Genomic DNA, 22,147 nt, shown 5'->3' with positions numbered 1-22,147 from the left:
ATCTATTGACCTATTGATTTTTCTTTGCTTTGCCATCTCGGGGCCCACTGTATTTCTTTTCACTGCATCTGGACCAAGGCCTCCGTTTCCCAGCCTGCTGCTTTTCTTGGCTTTTATTCTCTGCTCATCCTTTTTGGGGTTCAGCCTTACAGACTCCCCATACCCTTCCATTCCCTGTGAACATACTGGGACCAGTTCAAAAGTCTTGCCCAGGGGAACTGGTGAAAGGAGAAGGAGGTCCAGTCTAGTCCAGTCCAGTCCAGGTGTGGGACCTGGAAAGGGGGACGGTCCAGGCAAAGGGGTGCTTTTTTGGAGACCCTCCTCTTTCCCTTTCCCTTTCCCCATCTCCCTGGGAAGAAGCGGTTGTGTAGCCCATCCTCCTTGTGTCTTCTCTCGCTGTGCAAAAGTGCAACTAGGCCACGGCCAGAGCACCATCAGCCATGTTCTCAGCCAGAAAAAGAAAGTGTTGTGACACCTGAGACGGAGCAGATGGAGGCTGGCAGGCCAGAAAGTGCGGCCCTGAACCCACAGGTGTCTGTGGGGCCGCAGGGAGAGAGGCGGGAAGGAAGGGGGAAAAGCAAAGCCCAGCCTGGGATGATAGTCGTACAAAGAAATGGAGATCTTGTCCTTTTTAAAAAGTGCAGCTACCTTGCAACCTGAAGCTCTTCCTTTGTGTGCAAAAACTTACCATCTTCAGCTTTGCACTTACTATAAGCCTCCGCCAGATGTTTTCCCGCTGCTGCTCTCCTCCTCTCTTCCCATCAGCCAAGCCCTATGGGATTGGAAGTCCAAAGTATCTGAGGGTCCTGAAGACCCCATGACTTTTGTCGTGTGCCTCCAGGTCGTTTCCGGCTTACGGCAACCCTAAGGGCAACTTATGATGGGGTTTTCTAGGCAAGATTTGGTCCAAAGGGGTTTGCCATTGCTTTCCAGTGAGGCTGCTGAGAGAGTGGGACTTATTGCCCAAGGTGGGCCAATTGGTTTCTATGGCTCAGTAGGGCTTCGAACCCTGGTCTCCACTAGGCCATGCTGGCTCTGTGGCTGTGCTTTATACTATATATTAATACTATGTGGACCTGATTTCTGTTCCCATGAGTGTCTATGAGTGTGGGATGCTTCCTGCTGCGTCTGTTTGTTCACAAAAATCTGTTTTGTAAATATCTATTAGTCTAGAAGGCACCACAAAATCCTGTCGCTTGGAGCCAGGTGCGTCTCACACATTGCTGCCACTGCAGCTCCCATCATTCTTCATCCACTGTCAGGGGCTGCTAGGAATCACAGTGGAAGCACATCTGGATTCTCAGACTTGCTAGGAAAGGATGGATTGCTGGGACGTTTCCACTGCTGTGGCTGCATCCAGGTTGTGAATTCATGCACTTTTGCTGTTTAGGGGAAAGTACTTGGAATCCCCAGAGAGAAACTATAAATCCCAATGTCCCCAAACATGCAGCCACAGCAGTGCAAATGGGACCATAGTGCTCTATGGTGTGTCAGGGGCTGCGGACACACTGCAGAAATAATGCAGTTTAACACTGCTTTTAACTGTCATGACTCCATCCATCCTTTGGCATCCTGGGATCTGTAGTTTGGTGGAGGCAGAGTGGACTAAATATCTCACAAACCTACATACCATAGGATTTGGATGGAGCCATGGCAGTTAAAGTGGTGTCAAACTGCATCAATTTCTGCAGTGCAGATGCATCCAGGGATGCGGCTGCTTAGGATCAGTGTCCCAGGGCCTGCTTTGCACAGTTGATTTGGCAATGAACAAATAAATCAGGATTAGCTAGGAAAAAGTAGGAGCTGTGAATGAACGAATGAGTAAATTGGGATTACTTAATGCAGAGCACAGGCTGAAATGCGGATCAGCTATCCCACTTTAAGCACCCGCCATGCTTAGGTGGGTCATGTTCGGTCCTCTTTAGCAGACGTTTCCAGTTCAATGAAGGTTTCCATCCACATTAATGGCTCCAAATGCAGAACTACAGGCCGGATTTGTTGCTGCAGTGTGCCTCTGAAGTCGTTTTGGACCTATGGTGACCCAGTCATGGGTTTTCATTGTCAAGACTTCTTCAGAGGGAGGGTTGCCATTGCCTTCCTCTGAGGCTGAGAGAGTGGGACTCCTTGCCCAAGGGTCACCCAGCGGGTTTCCAACGCTGAGCTGGAATTCGAACCCTGGTCTCCAGAGCCATAATCCAACGCTCAAGGATAACTAATCCAGAGTAAAATTCAAGTTCTGCTACAACAGGCAAAGGCTGCATCTGCACTGCAAAACATCCATGTCTCAGTACTATGGACTGATGGGAATTGTAGTTTTGTGAGCGATCTAAGCTTCTCTTTCAGGGAGCACTGGTGCCACAGCGGACTACATATTCCAGGATTCCATAACATGGAGCCATGGCCTTTAAAGTGGTGTCAAACTGCATTAATTCTGCTGTGCAGATGCAGCCAAAGAAGCAGGACATTTTTTTTTTTGCATGAATAGGGAGACAAAGCAGAATTGCAGCAGGGAAGGAAACCCAAAAAGCGTGGTTTTGTGAGAAGCAAAGTGCCAGCCTTAAAGTCTGTTTGGCCAAATGTTAGAAACAGTTCAACAGGTGCAGCAGCAATGGCTCAGCTAAACTCTTTAAGAAAATAAAATAAGGCGTTGTGGGTGAGTTATATAACTCCATTGCATCCCATGATTGCGGTAAAGTTTGGAGTCTCAAGGGAACTGGGATGCCAGCGATTCAAAACATGAAAGGTTTGAGGTTTCTTCCCCATTTGCAAAATCCTTTTAATCTCCAGGTTGCGGGGAAAAAGGAAAGACCTGTTGAATTTCTGCAAAGCCAGGCGGCTCTTAAAGACCATTAAAGAGCTTTGCATTTTTTAAAATGAAAAAAATCCAAACAGATGAGAGAGAGAGAGAGAGCCTTGCATTTGGCCGATGGAAGGATGGAGTCAAATCTCCAGGTCTGGCGCTTATAAAAAGTCCGGATCTGAGTCCTTCCAGGAAAAGGCCCGCTCCTCTGCTCTGGGGCTGCCCTAGACGGAGGCCTCCAAAATGCCACCAGGCCTCAGCAAACCCTTTTTCAGATTGGGGTTTTGCATGTTCCTGGAGCTCTTATGGCTTGCGGAGGAGCAAGCCATAGCTTTTCTGGATGCATGTCCAAAGAGAGGGGCCTGCAAAGAGGTGCTTCCCCACATTCCTCCTTTTTATAAATGCAATAAACTAACTCCTCTCCCTCCATTTGCCCAGATTTGGCGGATGCTTCCCTTTGCCTTCTTCAGCCTCGGGTACGGTTTCCGTGGAAACGCCGGAGCATGGGCTGTTGCCATGGGAACAGGGGATTTTAAGGGGAAGGAGGAGGCAAGGCATCTTCTTCATGGGGCAGAAAAAGGAGGGTGGCAAGAAAGGGGCCAGGCCCCTCTTTCCAAAACCCCCAGACAAAACCATTTCCCAGGGACCTTTGGAAACCTTCAGACCTGAGAGAGATGCAAATGGATGGAGGCATCTCTCTGCATGCTGCAATTTTTGCATGCCCCGCACATCTCCACAGAGACGCATGCTCTGCCATTTTAACTCTGTGCGCTCGCTCCCCTATGGCCAAATGCGCCCTTTTTTCTGCATCTTTTGCAAAAAAAGGCCCTTCCGGACTCTTTCATGCCTTCCTGGCAAATAGTTGTTTGCACACGCCAGGCGGGCCTTGGTCCATCTCTCGCTTCAGCCAAGTTTAGGCCATTTGCTGCGGGGATGGTTTAGTGTTAGCCTAGGAAAATGGCAATCTAGGATTATGACTCTGGAGACCAGGGTTCGAATCTCATCTTGTCTATGTAAGACCACTGGGTAACCTTGAGCAAATCACATTCTCTCAGCCTTAAAGGAAAGCAATGGCAAGCCCCCTCTGCAGAAACTTGCCAAGAAAATCCCATAATGGGTTTGCCTTAGGATTGCCATAGGTCAGGAACAACTTGAAGGCACACAACAACAACCACAACAGCAGTGTTTATTTCTAATACCCTTTTCACCAAAGCGTCTGTGCCAAATCAGGTCATTTGGGATGCATGGCAAGAGAGCCTCCTTCCACCTTTCTCCGACGTGGTTGGACTGCAAATCCCAGTATCCCAAGGCAGCGTAGCCAGAGGAATGCTGGGACCTGCAGTCTAACCACATTCGAAATGCTGAAGGATTCTCATCCCTGGCTGAGATGACCCTGCCATGCCAACCCAGCATGTCCAAAGCAGAGCTCCAAATGGCATCCCTTGGTTCCCTGTGCCTTTGGGATGCCAGTTTTTGCGTGCATCTAACCCGCCTCTCCCAAAAACTTGCCCTCACTTTTTACTTGCAAGTCCCATTGGCAGAAGTGGATCCAGAAGGCCTTTCGATGGCAGCAAACTGGGTCAGAACCGGGGCTGCCTCCTTCAGCTGTGGCGCTGCGCTCTCGGAAATCAATGCATTTGACATTAACCGCCAAATAGATCTCATTTTTACGGCAATTGCTTGGGACGCCATTTATTCTTTCTGAAGCCAAGCAGTAAAAACTCTTCCCCCCCCCTTTTCTCCTTTCAGTCAGTGCTAACTGCTTGGAGTCAAGGCTTAGACTGCTGACACTTGTATAATTTTCAGGCTGGAGCTTGAAGTTAATCTCTCCAAAAATATAATGTTCGCATTACATCGGCCTCATTTTCTCCGGTGCGCTTGGATTCCTGGGGCGCTGGGTTGGCAAATTCACACAGAAATGGCTCCAGGATTTGCAAGTTCTTTATTGGAGCTTGGGGGGGGGGATAGGGAGGTTGGACTACAATACCCAGAATCCCCTGCAGACATCATTGGGGATTTGTGGTCCATTTTCCATTGCAAATGTTCAGGTTGGCTGCAAAGCTACTGGGAGTAAGTATCAGTATGCCTTCAAGGGTCAAAAGTTAATTCACCGCTTACTGGACTGGTCTTTGGTCCATTAAATCAAATTAAATCTACATTGTCAGTGTACAACTGAGGCAGATCTGGGGCCATTCTGGCGGTGGGTACATACAACGGCCCCAAAACTACATTTGAAATGGTCTGAAGTCCATCTCTGGTTTTTAAAGATTGACATTTTTGGGAGAGTCCTGACCAAGCCCCCATATTATTCATAATGCCAGTCCAACACTGATGTCCCCATAAAAGCACACAGCAGTCTTGAAAGATGCCCTTTTCTCTTTCCTCCCAGGACTGGGTCTTCCTGACTCGCTTCTGCTTCCTTTCCGACTATGGCCGCCTCGACTTCCAGTTCCGCTATCCGGAGGTAAATATCCTGCATTTCAGTTACATCCCACCTTTTCTTACCGTCTTCAGAATCCGCACTTGTTCCCTCCTTTTGTTGCCACAGTGAAAACCAGAGAAGGCTCCTGGACCTTTACGGTTGTGTGGGATTTCGGCTGGTGTGGCTTGTTATGCAACCAGGTAAAAAGCCACATTTGCCAAAACTCCCTCTTCTGCGCATCCTTTGCAGACACAGGAGCCCTTTCTGCTTTTACCTCTGGCCACTTTATCAATATTATGCTTTTCTGTTTTGAAGCTTCAAAATCTTGCATGATGTATTTTGGGCATTTTGGTCGTCCAAGAAAAGTATCGCTGTTTTCTGGATTTTGCATTTTGTTCTGTTCTGTTTTGATACACGACGACCATTGAATACGATTCCATGCCAGTGGTTCTTAAGCGTTTCTTTATTAGGGACCCCCTTGAAATATCTTTTGTTGCTATGGACCCCCAAGACGTAAGTAACATTTAAAACCCCAAAGCGGATCCAATGCAGTACTTGCTATGAACCTTGACTTGGGATGGCTGGGGCTCCATGAGAAACCCCTTTTGACCCTTACTATGTAAAGCGCTGTGCAAACTTTAAACTTAATAAATAAATGTTAATAATAAATAATAAGAAAGAGGAAGGCAGGGCAAGCGAGAGCCCCATGGACCCCTATGAAGATATTGCAGCCCCCAGCAGTCTGCAGATCACAGATTTAAAACCACTGTTCTGTTGTTGTTGTTGTTATTATTATTATTAAAGTAAAACTTTGAATGTTAGTCCTACAAATTTAATTTCCATTCTATTTCCCAGTTTGTTTCTAAGCTCAAATTTTAACATACACAGTACAATGTTTACTTATATCTCTGCATGCAACAAACCTTTTGCATTCTTTTAATTGTGTTCTGTATAACGTTATTTATTCTTACATGTAAGTGTAACACATCTGTATGTTATACATCTGTAAACAAACCTGCCGTCCATTGGTCCATATTTATATCCCATTGGTCTTTGCTAAATCCCGTAGTTGCAGCGTAGCCCCATTTCTGGGGTAAGTGATGCAATACCTTCTCCCAGTCCTCCAAATATTTATTTCATCTTTCATTTTGTATTTTCCCCAATATATATTGTAAACATCTAGATGCGTTTTTCTAGATACATTGCTAACGGACCACTTTCTCGCTTCCCTTCGAAGGCCAAATGCTGTCAGAATATCCTCCTTTATTTCGATGATCCTTCGCAGTGGCCCTCCGTCTACAAGAAGGGAAATAAGGTCAGTTTGGATCCGGCGGATGGACGCTTGACCTCTCCGGCGGCTGCAGTTGCAAAACATGGACAGTCAGGTCTTGCAAAGACAGGGCAGCAGCCGTGGCTTCCTTGATTTTCATTTTCATTATTATTATTATTATTATGCTTTATTTATATAGCGCTGTAGATTTGCACAATAAAACAGATAAGAGTAAACTGCCCGTTGGCGTACAATCTAAGAAGTAATAGCATAATGAGTCCCAGTCCTGGGAAAAGAGCGGGATATAAATAAATAAATAAATAAATAAATAATACATATAAATAATACATAACAATACAGGAAAGGGTTCAATAAAACGTATTGAACTTATCCACCTGTGATACAATCTCCCTCTTTTCCTATCCGTCTTATCATCCGTTCCAGTGTCATGATATGAAACATCCAAAGCATGATAGTTTAAGCTTTTCAGCCTCCAAAGGAGAGTTTGGACTTGATTTGCAGCTCAAAATAGTGGGTTGCAAATAAGGGGACAGGACGATATTCCATATAACCCTATGGAACATTCAACCATACTGAAGGGTGGCTCTTCTAAGCATTTGCAGAGAAGCTTGGAAACGGGTGCAATGGGGTGGCTAACAAAAGGTTGCATCTGCACTACAAACTTACAGCAGTTTTGGGTTGGTTTAACTGCCATGTCCTGTTCACAAAGAGGGCTAAACAAGCAAGGAAACGCTGCAGCAGTTTGCTTTTTCCCAAGCCTACTGGGAAGGTCATGTTGTGCATGCAGCAAAATAGAACAAAATGCAGAACCCAGGAAACAGAGATACCTTTACTGGCCAAACAAAGTGCATAGAATACATCATGCAAGGAGATTCATTCCCTCCTCCTCTTCTTCTCTCCCTCCATTGAGTTAATTGAGTCCAAACTACTTTTGCACTTTGAACTCCGTTTGCAGCAACTGAAGCAAGCTGAAAATAAAGGGGGAAAGTGGGAGGAGGAGAGAGAAACCGGGGCAGATTCAAAGGAGCTGGAAAAGTGGGACGGCAGAGGATTAATCAGGATTATGACTCCCGGATTGGGACATAAATGGGATTTGGCCTCATTTGGCTTTCCTTTTTCAGCCGTTTTTCTCCATCCTCTGCAATGCAGCACAAACAATAAAGACCCGCTTTGCAAGATGGTTGCAAGGGTTGCTGAGATAAGTCATGGAAATCTGTCCGAACGCTAGATGTTATTATGTGCACCTTGGTGAAAGGACAGAATCATAATGGATTCTTCTTCCTTTTTCTGCAAGCGATGGCAGGGTGTTGCTTTCCTTCCTTCCCTGCAGTCAGCAATTTTTTGGTAACAGAAGCTGCTTTAAAATGTAGAAAAGGGCCAACATGCCGAGGTTCCTCTCCAAGTCGACTTAAATCATAGCCGGCCGGGTTTCACATTTGCAATTTTCTTCGGCGCAGAGGGATGCTTGCGGGAAAAGTGTTATTAGGCGCTACAAAGCTGTGGCGGATTTGCATATTTCAAATATGCACATAATTGACATAATTTCCATGATGATAATGGATGCGAGGGAAGCAGCTGGATCCTTTCCCCCGCGCCGTGTAATTCGCACGCTTTCTGGTGCGAGAGGCGAATGTAGTGGTTTTGGAGAGGTTTGGGGCGCGATCGAGGCTCTCATCCGCCTCGGCTCATTACCGGCGCGGCGGTGAAATGGATTTGCCCAGAAAGGCTTCTCCTGCCAGCAAAGTTAATTGAAGGCCTGGCGCTCAATGTGCAAAGCAAGCTGCCATACAAAGGAGTGTGTCTGAGCGTGCAAATGGGAATTCCTTCTGCCCAATGGGTTTTGCAGCGTAGGCGTCTTCTGTCTTGAGGTTTTGGGTGCTGACAGTGCTTGGACCACAAGTCAAAGTTACTTTTGGGACTCCAGTTCCCAGAATCCCCCACAGTTCTGTCCTGCTGTTGCTTGGCATGTGGGTGTATTTTGGTCTTTTGGATGTTGTTGGACTGCATCACCCATCAATCTTCACCATTTGGGGCTGCTGGGAGCTGCAGTCCAAAAACATGCAGAGGTCCAATTGGCTCCCATTCCTGGGCCATTCACGCTTCAAGAATTGTCATGTATCCAAGTTTTCTTTGCCAGAAACATAGGATGTAGTTGGTCCTCCACATTTGCGGCTTTGACGTCTAATTTTGATTAATCTGGGGATCTCTAGGTCCTCCAGCGCAACTCTGCCAGACGTTGACCATAGAGTTGTGCTGGAGAACTAGAAGTTCCTAGAGAAAGCTCTTCTCTAGGCATTTGTTGGTCCTTCAGCTTCATTCTCTGGCAGATTGTGACCATAGAGTTGCACTGGAGGACCTGGAGATTCCTAGAGAGGTGGCCTCTCAGGTCAAAAGAATAGTGTTTATTTTATTGGCGGTTTTTCCACATTCACGGGGGTCTTGCACCCCTAATCCCCCAAAATGTGGAGGAGCCACTGTATCTTAAACGTAAAGATATGCAGTAAAACATTAAGACTGATAGGACATATATTATCATGCAAAGGGATCCGGTGGCACCTTCGCACGCGAAAGAAGTTATGGAATAAGCTTTCACAGACCTGATCTACTTCCTCAGTTGCACTTAAATTGTGAACTATATTGCTATTATATTGTAAATGTTTATTTTGGGGGAGTCTGACTCCGCGGCTCTGATTCAAATTAAACGCCTTACGGCTATTAAACGTTTGGGACGCTTCTCCTCCTCTGGTCTCCTCTTTTCCAGGATTGTCTGATGAAAGAGTCCGTGATCCGTCCAGAAAACAACCAAGTGATCAACCTCACAACTCAGTACGCTTGGTCCGGGTGTAAGGTAAGAGTAGCTGCCCCCTTCGCTCTTAAAATGTTTGTACCTCGCCCTGTAGCCAAAGATATATAAAATGGCAGGATCAAGGTTGGAATTGTTTTGGAATTAAAAAAAATTTCAAACTGTGGATGATGGAACCTGTGGATACAGAATACATCAATACGGAGGGTCCAGCTATACATACTGGGTTGTGTGTGTATATATGTATATATGTATACACACACATACACACATACATACACATATACTGGGATCCATAGTGGCTTGCAAAAATGAAAATAAAGCTGGGGAGTGTCCAATAAAATCCACAGAGAGAAAAAAAGAGATGTGTCTGAGGATGCTTAAAAAGACACTCTTTTATGTGCTGCAAAGCCTTTTGGTGCATAAAAGACCCTCTTCTGAGCATCTTGAGCCACCTCTCCTTTTCTTCTCATTGCAAAAATGAAGAGAGATAAAGATAAAAGGGCACCGCAAGGGATTTCAGAAGTGCACCATTCAATGGCTGCAGCTAGATCTGTTGCTTTTCTCCTCTCTTGGCTAGTTGTTGACGGAGAACTCGGAGCGGTATCTCAGCTGCGCCAGCGGGAGAAGTTTCCGCTCCGTCCGCGAACGCTGGTGGTACGTGGCCCTCAGCAAGTGTGGGGTGAGTCTTTGCCTGTGAACCCACTCCCAAATCCCTCTGCTTTGATCCTCTCCTTTCCCTGAGGACCCCCCCCATAAGATTTTGATCCCCGGTGATGTAGATTGGAGTCAGTTTGACTCAGATCTAAGTCACTTCAGTCACTTGACTTGGGTTAGACTTGGTGAAAATGAGACACTGACTCGACTTGCCTTGAGACTTGTATATTTTTAGTGACTGACTCGCTGGTGCCATTCACTTTGAGGAGCAGGCAAAACCCGACCCCAAAGTGTGGGGTGCATTTCTTGGAAGGGAACAGCAAATGCGTTAAGCAATGGGCTTGAGGCCAAAGGATCCTTCCTTTGGAAAGCTTCAGAAGGATCCTCCGATGTGCAGCAGGGACAAGCTGCTGAGCAGACCTCAGCCTTCATTTACCTGAAGCCCATTGCCGAATGTGTTTGCTGTGCCTCTCCAAGAAACGCACCCCATATTAAAAGCTGGCTCCCAGTCTTGAGCCTTGACTTGAAAGCATCTTGCAAGGACTTGAGCCTTGGATTAAAAGACTTGAATGCATCACTGTCCATCTGTCCCAATGCAGGGCGATGGACTGGAATTGGAGTACGAGATGATTCTCACCAACGGCAAATCCTTCTGGACCCGTCACTTCTCCGCTGATGAGTTTGGTAGGTTTCCCAACTGGGTTTCCTTCTGCATGTATTTGGACTTTGGAAATGTTTGGCCAAGGTCACCCAGTGGGTTTACATGGATGAGCCAGGATTCGAACCCTGGTCCCAGAGTTGTCGCTCAAAGCACTGCAGCATGCATACTTCTTCTATAAATATAGAGAGAGGAATGGAGAGGGAGCGAGAAATAGTATGTAAATCAACGTTTAAAAAATAAAATCTGCAGCACTAACCTCAAGGAGCGACGCCTGGGGCTCTGAACTGGGACCCTACTTTATATCCCCAATGTGACTCTTCTCTCCCCTTTTCCAGGGATCCTGGAGACAGACATCACGTTCCTGCTCATCTTCATCCTCATCCTCATCATCTCTTGCTACTTTGGCTGTGAGTACTGCAAGGTGCTTTGCTCCTAGGAGTATTTGAGTGGAAACCGGAGTCAGGACAAGTCTCTTCTGTTGTTGTTGTTGTGTTTGTGTGCCTTCAAGCTGCTTCTGGCTTACAGCGACCCTAAGGCAAACCTGTCATGGCTCCCGTTTAATGAATCCAAAAGGGGAGATTTCATAGACCAGTGGCTCCCAAACATTGGTCTTCCATTTGTCTTGGACTTCAGTTCCCAGAATCCCTGGTCTATGGCAGTGATTCCTAAATGTCGGTCTTCTACATGTTTTGGATTTCAGCTCCCAGGATTGCTGACTGTTGGCCAAGCTGGCTAGGGATTCTGGGACCTGAAGTCCAGAGCACCTAGATGAACAAAGTCTGGGGATGACTGCCATAGAAGTAGAAGGCACAGCCACACCAAGCAAGATTTCTTAATGGGTTCATCCTTCCTTCTCTCCAAAGGGATCATAGAGAAAGAGCACAGCCAAACTGCCTTCTTCCTTGTAGCTAAAACTTTCTGCCAAGTTTCCAATTGCTTTGCTTTTGGGCGGATTTCTTTTTCAGATCTGTTGAAAGGGAGGCAGCTTCTCCACACGACGTACAAGATGTTCATGATGGCGGCCGGTGTGGAAGGTGAGCCTGAATGGAGGAGCGGGTGTAAAAAGGGACTCGCGAAATATCTGGGAGGGAAGGAAAAGTTGCATCCATCAGTGATACCTTTATTGGCCAACCAAAATGCACAATATACTTGTTGCAAGCTTTCAAAACTCCATGGGCTTCTTCATCATCAGGCAAGATGCTACAAACCAAACAGGAGAAGAAAACACACAATTGGAGATGTTAGTCAGATGCTTGCATGTTGTTTCAGTCCTTAATAAAGCTGGCATGATGGGGAGGATAGTTCCCTGCAAAATCTGCCTGCAAAAGATATCCTCCCCAGCATAAAATGTTTACTAAGGCATGAAAAACACACAGGCATTTGTGTGATTTCTCCAAGGTTAGGGTTAGGGTGGAATTCGAACCCTGGTCAAAACACTGCACCATGTTTGCTCTAAAAATAGGGCAGATGGATGGGAAGGTTTCTGCCACGGAACCATCAGAAAGCAAAGGTGCCACTCTCTCAGCCACCCATGAAAACGGTTTTGGGTTTTGGAGAAAGGAGACTCAACTTTTCTTTTGAAAATTGTTTTGGGGGACAGAGGCCAGGAGGGGATAAAAGCCAGGGGAAGATGGAGGTGGTAGTCAACGCGGAGTGTAGCAGGTGCTGGAGGTAAGGAAAGAGAGTTGTAGTGCGGAAACCTACTATGCATCCCATCATCCGTGTCCTCCCTTTCCTTTGCAGTGCTGAGCCTGATGTTCTTCTGTATTTATTGGGGCCAGTATGCAAGCGATGGGATTGGGAACAGCAGCCTCAAAATCTTGGGTAGGTACCAAGGAGGAAAATGCAGCCACAGGCAGTCGTTTATTGCTTCATTTACTTGTTAAAATGTTTCTATCCTGGCCTATGTCCAAAGGACAAAAGTGTGTGATAAAACCAGTTCTACAAATTCAAAACGTTAAACAGATGCAAGGTACTGTTACCATCTGACACTAACCCATTCTGAACTCCTTACTCCTGTTAATGGTTTGTGTTTATCCATCCTCCCATTTTACTCTCTCTTTCTCTCTCTCTCTGTTTCTCCGTAGCCAAACTCCTCTTCTCCGTCAGTTTCCTGATCTTCCTCCTAATGCTCATCCTCCTGGGAAAGGGCTTCACGGTCACCAGGTATCTGCAACTGATAGTAATGTTAAAGTAAGCAGAGAGACAAGATGGAGATCCCTGCAATGGCTCAGGGTCTCCCTTTGGAGCAGCAGAAAGCAAGCCCACTATGCCCTCTTTGCGCATTGGAAGACGGGGCTTGGCAGCAGCATCCTTTGCTAATTTGGGCATCCTTGGGGTAAAAGTGGCCAAACAAGGAGGGAGATTTGACTGTCTTTTAAAGTGGGGGCAGGTTCTTACTCATTTTGCCCACTTACAGCCGGAGGGCAAGTTATTTTCCCCACGCAATATTATTGAAACACCCTTAAATATGAAGACTCTGACAAGCGCAAGGTGGACTTAGAAGTGCCCTCCATAATCCAGGGCTGCTTACTCCTAAGTAAAGCGTGCATGGGGTAGATTGTAAGGAGATTTTATTATTCCAAAGAGGAATCAACAGTGGCCTTAAGTTGTCTTTGTGCTTGACCATTTAGTATGCTTCAGACTGACGCTTCCTTAGGAAGTTCAACCGCATTGGCGTCTCAGTGGTCCACTTTTGCAAGATCACTTTTTTGGGCTATTAGGGGCTTAGCCCTTCCTTTCTAATGAGTTTCTCACATTGGGGCTGATTTCGGCATTAAAGAGATTAAAGCGCATTTAAAGCATCCCGCCAAGCAGCATCAGAATGTAGTTAAGATGGCAAAGGTTATTAATGAGGAACATTAATGAGCTGAAGCTTTTTGGGGGGGGGGGGGGGGGGGAAGAAAGGGACCGGTTTCCTGGGGGTGTTGCAAGGGGAGAAGAGGAAGGGTGCAGGGAGCTTTGGAGCAGGAAGCCACCTTTCCCCCCAAATCCTGGCTCAGGGCTCCCTCTTTTGCAGGGGCCGGATCAGCCACACCGGCTCCGTCAAGCTTTCTGTCTACATGACGCTCTACACCATCACCCATGTTGTTCTCTTCATCTACGAGGCCGAGGTAAGGGTCATCTCTTGCAGTGTTCCTAGCTGAAAAAGTGGGATTGGTGGGGGGGCATTAATTGGGAATGTCCCTGACACACTGAAGCAGATGGAGCCAAAGGATTGGGTTCTTTTGCCGCTGCAGTGGTTCCCAAACTCAGGTGTTTTGGATTTCGACTCCCAGAAGTCTCAACCACTTTAGCCAATGGTCAATTGGGAGTTGAAGTCCAAAACATCTGGTGGAGCAGAGTTTGAGAACCAGTTTAATGGCCGGTGAGGTTTAGCTGCCCAGTCCCAAACTGTCCATGCCACTTCTGGCGAAGGTTGCCTCTCCGACCGTCATTGCCACCCAGCCACATGGCAGCCTCTGACGTCTTCTTTCCTTCCTTTTGGGTCCCAGTTCTTTGACCAGGCGCAGGTGTTGTACACCTATGAGTCCCCGGCTGGATACGGCCTCATCGCCCTGCAGTTTGTGGCCTACATCTGGTTCTGCTACGCCATCCTCATCACCCTCAAGCAGTTCCCGGAGAAGCAGCCCTTCTATGTCCCCTTCTTTGCCGCCTACACTCTCTGGTGCGTGCCTTTTAGGGGAAGCCATGGGTTTGGGAAGTCATCCTTGCGTGCGGTTAATCTCCCCTCAGAGAAAGCTGGTTTCTGAGGGTTCCTCCAGTTGGGAAGAGTAAGGCAGCGGTGGCATTTCTGGGCACTTTTCTGAAATGTGGCAGGAAACGATTCTGCACATAAACATGTGTGAGTTGCCACACGCAAAAATACAAGGGTTAAAATTGCACAGAAAACCAGTTTTCTGCACAGGAATTTTATTATTATTATTATTATTATTATTATTATTATTATTATTATTTGGGTGCACAATATATTGATTTTTGTGCAGAAGGTATTCAGTAGTCCCTCTGCATTTGCCTGGATTAGGGGTGAAGGATCCCCATGAATGTGAAAAACCATAAATAAACAAAAGGCTATTCTTTTGACCTGAGAGAACATCTCTCTAGCAATCTCCAGGTCCCTCAGTGTCACTCTATGGTCAACGCTTGCCAGAGGTTGATCATAGACTCACGCTGGAGGACCTACAAATGCCTAGAGAAGTGTTTTCTCTAGGAATCTCTAGATCCTCTAGTGCAACTCTGTGGTCAGCTTATGGCAGACTTGCGCTGGAGGACCTAGATTCCTAGCAGATAATAATAATAATAATAATAATAATAATAATAACAACAACAACAACAACAACAACCAAATAATAAAATCCGCAAAAGTCAAAGCCACTGATGCCGAGGGCAAAGAGTACATAGGGTTTTCTTGGCACAGAAAAGCTATTTATGTTTCTACGCAGAATTAAGCATTTGTGTAAATATACCAGGACATCTTCATTTTCCTCCTGCACCATAGAGAGAGCCGTTGGGATTATTTGTCCTGGAACGCAAGGATGCAAGTGTGCCAGGCCTCCAAGAAAGTAAGAGTATGTGGGTTGCATATTTGCTAGACGTTTGCCATTTTCCTTGCTCTCTCTGGCAGGTTCTTTGCTGTCCCGGTGACCGCCCTCATTGCTAACTTTGGGATCCCCAAATGGGCCCGAGAGAAGATCGTCAATGGCATCCAGCTTGGCATCCACCTCTATGCCCATGCTGTCTTCCTGGTGAGAGTACCTGGCACCCCACTGTCCCCAACCAAACTTGCCCAAAATATTTGGGGATCCTTTTTACCTTTCCCTTCCTCTGGGGATGGAAGAGGACTTTGCAAAACAATGGCCTGGATGGAAAGATGAAATCCAGGCCGGGCTTCATTTCATTCTAGTTTTTAAGGCAGATGGGGGGTAATAATAATAAATAATAAAATTTTTATTTATACCCCGCCCTTCCAAACGATCAGGGCGGCTTACAAAATGCACCGAAGTGCAAACAGCATACAGATTAAAAACACATATAAACAACAATCCTTAAAAACAATAAAAAAACCCCTAGCCCAACCTCACGGCCACGAGAGAGGAGGGAGGCCCACAGGATATTTAGTCGGGGAATGCCTGATTAAATAGGAAGGTTTTGAGACCCTTCCTAAATTGGGCCAGGGTGGTAGATGAGCGGAGCTCCATGGGCAGCGTATTCCAAAGGGCTGGGGCAGCTGTGGAAAAGGATCTTCTGGCAGTAACAGCCAACCTAGCCCCAGGCACCTTCAGGAGTTGCTGCCCAGATGTTCTGAGGGTGCGAGGCGGAATGTATGGGGAGAGGCGGTCCTTCAGGAATCCTGGGCCCAAGCCATTTAGGGCTTTATAGGTAATAACCAACACCTTATATTGGGCTCGGAAGCGGATGGGCAGCCAATGGAGATCTTTAAGCACAGGTGTTATATGGCTGGTCCTGGGAGCACCAGTGACCAGCCGCGCTGCCATGTTCTGCACCATTTGCAGCTTCCGAGTTTGGTATAAGGGTTGCCCCATGTAGAGTACATTGCAGAAATCCAATCTCGAAGTTACCAGAGCGTGTACAACAGTCTCAAGGTCCCTCTGGGCCAGGTATGGGCGCAGCTGGCGAATCAGCCGAAGCTGATAACAGGTACTCTTGACCGTCGCATTCACCTGAGCAGTCAGGCGAAGGGACGAGTCAAGAAGCACCCCCAGACTACGCACGGAGTCCTTCACGGGGAGCGTGACCCCATTCAGGACAGGTGGAACCACCGCCATTCCTGGACCAGGGGGACCTATCACCAGTACCTCCGTTTTCTCTGGATTAAGTTTGAGTCGGTTTTCCCTCATCCAGCCCATTACTGACTCCAGACAGGTCACGAGAGGAGAGACGCCATCCCCAGTCACTGCATCAGTCGGAGACATAGAGAAAATAATTTGGGTGTCATCAGCGTACTGATAACCCCGCGCCCCATGTCTCCGGATGATCTCTCCCAGCGGTTTCATGTAAATGTTAAATAGCATGGGGGACAGAATGGCTCCTTGAGGGACCCCGGTTTTAAGGGCCCGCTCACTGGAGCACACGTCCCCCAGCTGCACCATCTGGGACCTCCCAGAGAGGTAGGAACAGAACCACTGGAGCGCAGTGCCCCCGATTCCCACCTCAGCCAGGCGCCCCAGAAGGATACCATGGTCTATGGTATCGAAAGCCGCTGAGATGTCCAAGAGCACCAACAGGGACACGCTTCCCCTGTCGATGCTCAGACGGAGATCATCGACCAAGGCGACCATGGCCGTCTCAACCCCGTGCCCCGCCCGGAAGCCAGTTTGAAATGGGTCCAGATAATCCGTTTCATCCAAGACCGCCTGAAGCTGGATCGCAACCGCCCTCTTGATCACCTTTCCCAAAAATGGTAACAGCGACACAGGCCGATAATTATTATGAACCAGGGGGTCAAGGGAGGGCTTTTTTAGGATCGGTCTTACTATGGCCAATTTAAGATCCGATGGAAATCGCCCATCCCTGAAAGATGTATTAATTATCCGGCGTAACAAAAGTGTCACCGCCGGTCCCCCCTGGGCTGCTAACCATGAGGGACAGGGATCAAGAGAGCAGGTCGTCTTCCGAACACTTCCGAGGATCTTGTCCACATCCATAAGCGCAGGCATATGACCCCCTGAACTCCCTTTGGAGATCCTTACTTCCCTCGGTTCCCCAACAATGCAAAAACATATTAAACCATAAACTGCAGGTGTTTACCACAATAACACAGTTTTAAACCTCCAGTGGAATAATGGCCCAAAACAAACTACAGAAATAATCCAGTTTGACACCCCTTTAGTGACTCAATAATGCTAGGAAACTCTGGGAACGGGCGTTTTGGGAGACATTTATCCTTCTTTGCCAGAGAGCTTTGGCGCCACAATAAACTACAATTCCCAGAACCAAGAGGGGAAAAACCCTCTGAGACTTTGAAGTCGTTTGTCATGTGTTCAAATATGTATCTTTACAAATGTGGGCAACTGCATAAGGGCCGGGGGCCAGTTTTCCCCTCCAGCCCCCCATGCTCCCAAGTACCTCTATCACTGAAGTCCATCTCAAAATGGGGACTGAAAGTGAGGCCACAGCTCTTCTGGCCACCATTTTGAGAAGATCTCTGATTAAAACAGAGGGATTGGGGGGTGTATTGGGGGCTCAGCAGCTTTATATGAGGGACGGGGGTGTTTTAATTATTTGGGGGGCTTTCCATGTAGTTTTGGAGCCAAAAAACCCTCTGAAAACCACACTGATTTTTTAAAATTTTAATTGCACGATTGCTGTCTTTTGGAGGACTGGTGGCGTTTGTGGGGCTTCAGGGGCCACAAAAGTGACTTTGGAGGGCCACGTGTCACCCATAAATGCATGAAAGTTAGAAAAGTGCTTGCTTCATCATTATTATGTATTTTCAAAGACGACAAACCAAAAGAGGAAATGCTTGTTGAAAGCTGACCTGGTCTGCTTTTGGGCATCCCTTGGTTTGTGAGTCATTGGAGGAGGAAGGAAGGGTCTCCTTTGAGGAAGAAGATGAGGCGCGTGCAGCCCCCGATCGGGCTCCGTGGACTGACCTCACCTTCCTTCCTCCCTCAGATTATGACCCGGCCCTCGGCTGCCAACAAGAACTTCCCGTACCACGTGCGGACGTCGCAGATCGGCATCGTGGAAGAGGCGGCGGCGGCGGCGGCGGCCGGAGCCAAGTTCCCCCATCATGTCTACGGCAACGTGACGTTCATCAGCGACTCGGTGCCCAACTTTACAGAGCTCTTCTCCATCCCTCAGAGCACTGGGAGCAACGCCAGCCATGTGAGGACCAGCGGAGAGAGACCCCCTCAGGACCCCCACGTTTGGGGACCCACAATGGGTCGGGGGGTGGCAAGCCCTTTCCGTGCTTTGGATATTTGGATATTCCAGAATAGCTGTCCCTTCTCCTTTGGGTCCCCGTTCTTCCCTTCTGTCGCAGTTATTAACAACTTCCGCAAAGGGACATTGCCGTCTTGGACTGGAACAGTGGTCCCCAAACTGTGCTCTTTAAGGGATTTTGGACTTCAGCTCCCAGAATCCCAGGCTAATGGCCAACATGGCTGAGGTTTCTGGGAACTGAAGTCCAAAATCTGTTCAAGGACACACAGTTTGGGGAACACTGGACTCTGGAGTGTCATTGTGCAAAGGGACCTTGTAACACCTTTGAGACTAAGGAGTCATTCGCATGTTGTTGTTTTCGGTGTGATTATTATGGGATTATTTAAGATGGTGAAAATAATCTGGGTTGACTCTTTGTTGTTCAGATGCATTTTGAATGCATCCGATTAAGCTTGGTGGGGGGGGGCTACCAAAACCCCCCCCTTCCCCCGGGATAATCGCTATCATTCCCCCCCCCCCCCAAATAATTTTAGAAGATTTCCTTCATTGGCTCTATGAACAATGGATCTGAACAGACCCAGGATAAAACTCTGCACGCCTTGAATGTGTTTCGAATACATTTGCAACATAAACGCCATCTTTATTTGAATGCTGGCACACGTGAACCTCGAACTCACAGAGATGCAAAGAGATGTGATTCCATAGTCCCTGAAACTTAATCAGATGCATTTGAAATACATGTGAACAACCAGGATTCAACCCAGTTTCTACCTGGATTGTTTTCACCGTCTTAATAACCCCTAATTGAGCTACCAGTAAATACATCATAGCATAAGGCTTCGTAGAGTTGGTCTACTTCCTCAGATGCATGGAGTGAACCTACTCTACGAATGCGCGCATGCACACATATAAACAATTCCTCTTCCTTGTTCCTGACCGCTGTTGATTGGGCTGTTTCATTTTCCTCCTTCGCCCCATCCAGCCCCGCAAGCAGACGGAGGAGACGTCGTCCGCTGACCGGATCCTGACGCCCAGCTGCGTGGTCACTACGTCTGAACACAGCGCTGCCCCCATCCTCCTGAAGCCGTCCTCAAGCAGCGAGAGCCAGCTGCCCCCCTACCAGCTCCACGCCCCCCAACTCCACCAGCATAACGGCTACACCGAGTATTTTAGCATGCACACGAACGGCGCCCGGCCCGTCTAGGCCCTTCCTCACTCCCTCTCTCAGCCTTTGCAGGGGAGGCACGCCTGGCCTCCAGCCCCCCGTTTCTCTTCTGGGTCCCCTTCCCCTCCGCAGCCCCTCTGCCAAATTCCTCTCCCCCTTTTGACGTCTTGCTGTATCAGAGGGCTATTCTTTCTCTCCCGCAGAATGGTTCCATTTTAGCCGGAACGTGGACAAGACCAAAGTTAAGACTGGGGTCGATCTGGTCCTCCTTCCTGTCCTCCATTTCTCCCCCAATCCCACCCAAGCCCCCTTGACCATTCAGTACGACAGAAGGAATGAATCCTCGCCATGTTAGTTTGTATGTATGCTATGTTTCTGTCCTTCCTTGTGGGACAGTTGTGCGCTCTCCGGTTTGGGGCCACTGGTTCCATTGAGGAATCCGGGATTTTGGACAAACGGGGGCGTTTGCAGATGGGTGTTATCTTGCATTCCTAGTTCGCCCAGGATGACCGGCTGGTCCTTGGCTGAACTCCCTCCTGACCACTAGTAGAAAGAGTGACCCACCGGATGGTCACCATAGCCTTCCATTATTGCCATTGTGACTGGTCCAACGGTTCTTCAGTATCAGGCGCAGACTTTTCCAGCCCAGACTGGCTTGGTCACAATGCCTCCGCATTTTCCCTTTCCCGCTCTTGTATCCGTCCCCCTTTTAATGCCACTCTTTCCCCAGTTTTGCCACAACGGCCGCGGGAACCTCTCCCATCCTTCTGTCCGGCGGACGTCCCGGGCGAGAGTGCATTTACCTTCTTCCCTTCCTGCGGCGGAGCTGTGGGTCTGAGTTCCTGATGACGGTGGATTTCTGAAATACACCAGAGTGGGTTTGGGGTTGTTTCTCTCTTTTTTGGCCAAATAAAGAGGATTCTTGTGTTTCTATCTCACTGAGAAAGCTTGTGGTTATTTCAGAGGAGACAGGCAGCTGCGAAAGGAGGAAGGAGAGATCTGGGAAAGGAAGGATTTAATCATCTCCTTTCATCTGGTAAAAAAGACAGATCACCACAAACGCTGATGGCGTTATAATGCTGTGTGTATGTTTTCGAATACATGCGGCGTCCGGACGAAGAGATCCGAGGAAGTGAACCATTGCAGAAGGCTAGGAATCAAAGAGCCCAGGGCCTTGGCGCTTAAATGGGCTTTTTAAAAATACTGGTAGTTTATGCAGCCGGTCCCTCCGTATCCACAGATTTCTTATCCACGGATTGAACCACCCACCGTTTGAAAATATATATCTATTCCCAAATGCAAACCTTGATTTTGCTATTTTATGTGAGGGATACCTTTTTACTTGGCCGCTGTATTTAATGGGACTTGAGCCCCACGGATTTTGGTATCCAGATTTTCAGTATTTTTGTCCTGGAACCAAACCCCAGCGAGATACCAAAGGACCAACTGTATTTGTGGCATTGCGGAGATCCCCCCAATTTAAAGCCATACCAGTATCGCCTGACTTGTCATAATATTTATGATCTATTGTTGATTTATTTTGTTTCTATGCCACCTTTCTCCCAAAAGGAGCCCAAGGCAGCTCACAATATAAAGGATCCTTGGCATAACCACTTCATTGTGAGCAAAATGTCGATGCACCAAGATGAATGGATTCAGCAATTGCATTTGACGGTTCTCTTGCAACTCCAGCTCTGCTCTGGTTGTTCTGGGAGATGTGCAGAAACACAGGGACTGGCGCATAATTTCCCTTCATTCACTTTTGGGGGGAATATTTAAACAACTTTTGGATTGTTGTGCCTGGAAACTTGGTGAGAGATGTAGCTTTCTTTGGCGTTTCTCGCACTGGGGCTGATTCCGACTTTAAAGAGAGATTAAAGCACATTTAAAGCATTCCACAAATCATAATGGATTGAGGCAGGATCACAACAGATCACAATAAAATACATACAGAGCATACAAAATTTCCAGTGTTAAAAGCCTCATAAATTAGTCCTCATAATACAACAATACTGTACAATACAATATAATGCAAGGCGAGGCAAATACGATAAATGGAGAGCAATTGCGTGGATGGTCATCACATGCAATTGCGCAAAGTAGTATCAGAAACGCATTGTCACTGAAATCCTGAATGTAAAAAGATGTGCATTTAATGCTTCTTTGTGACCACTTTAATGGCGGGTTTTGTGTGACGTCGTTACACATAATTATGCGATTATCCCAGGATATTCATGGGATAAACTCCTGACCTCCTTCCCGCAATAAACTCCTTTGTCAGAGAGCTGACGGACTACAAATCCCAGGATTCCATAGGATGCAGCCATGGCAGTTAAAGCGGTGTCAAACTGCCTTAATCCTGCTTTATGAGGTTTGATGCCATTTTTGCAACACGTTGATTTATTTTGTTTAAAAAGATCACTAATGGGAAGCTTTGCTCTCT

General features: G+C 47.3%; 1 protein-coding gene across 1 annotated transcript in view; it reads left to right on the top strand.

The window, feature by feature from the left end:
- TMEM145 (transmembrane protein 145) overlaps nucleotides 1–20,637 on the top strand; it is a 22,498-nt gene extending 1,861 nt beyond the window's left edge. Inside the window, exons 2-15 of the mRNA XM_042440048.1 lie at nucleotides 5,190–5,264; nucleotides 6,460–6,537; nucleotides 9,275–9,361; nucleotides 9,897–9,998; nucleotides 10,573–10,657; nucleotides 10,970–11,041; nucleotides 11,600–11,668; nucleotides 12,378–12,458; nucleotides 12,722–12,800; nucleotides 13,654–13,747; nucleotides 14,129–14,301; nucleotides 15,259–15,379; nucleotides 18,270–18,482; nucleotides 19,522–20,637. Of these exons, the coding sequence (XP_042295982.1) occupies nucleotides 5,190–5,264; nucleotides 6,460–6,537; nucleotides 9,275–9,361; nucleotides 9,897–9,998; nucleotides 10,573–10,657; nucleotides 10,970–11,041; nucleotides 11,600–11,668; nucleotides 12,378–12,458; nucleotides 12,722–12,800; nucleotides 13,654–13,747; nucleotides 14,129–14,301; nucleotides 15,259–15,379; nucleotides 18,270–18,482; nucleotides 19,522–19,743 (1,551 nt within the window). The 3' untranslated portion in view covers nucleotides 19,744–20,637. The remainder of the gene's footprint in view (nucleotides 1–5,189; nucleotides 5,265–6,459; nucleotides 6,538–9,274; nucleotides 9,362–9,896; nucleotides 9,999–10,572; nucleotides 10,658–10,969; nucleotides 11,042–11,599; nucleotides 11,669–12,377; nucleotides 12,459–12,721; nucleotides 12,801–13,653; nucleotides 13,748–14,128; nucleotides 14,302–15,258; nucleotides 15,380–18,269; nucleotides 18,483–19,521) is intronic.
- Nucleotides 20,638–22,147: the final 1,510 nt, after the last annotated feature.

Source organism: Sceloporus undulatus, chromosome 9 (assembly GCF_019175285.1).
Source record: "Sceloporus undulatus isolate JIND9_A2432 ecotype Alabama chromosome 9, SceUnd_v1.1, whole genome shotgun sequence".
NCBI classification, from domain to species: domain Eukaryota; kingdom Metazoa; phylum Chordata; class Lepidosauria; order Squamata; family Phrynosomatidae; genus Sceloporus; species Sceloporus undulatus.
Note: the sequence above shows the minus strand (reverse complement) of the source record. Positions and strands in the feature narration are given on the sequence as shown.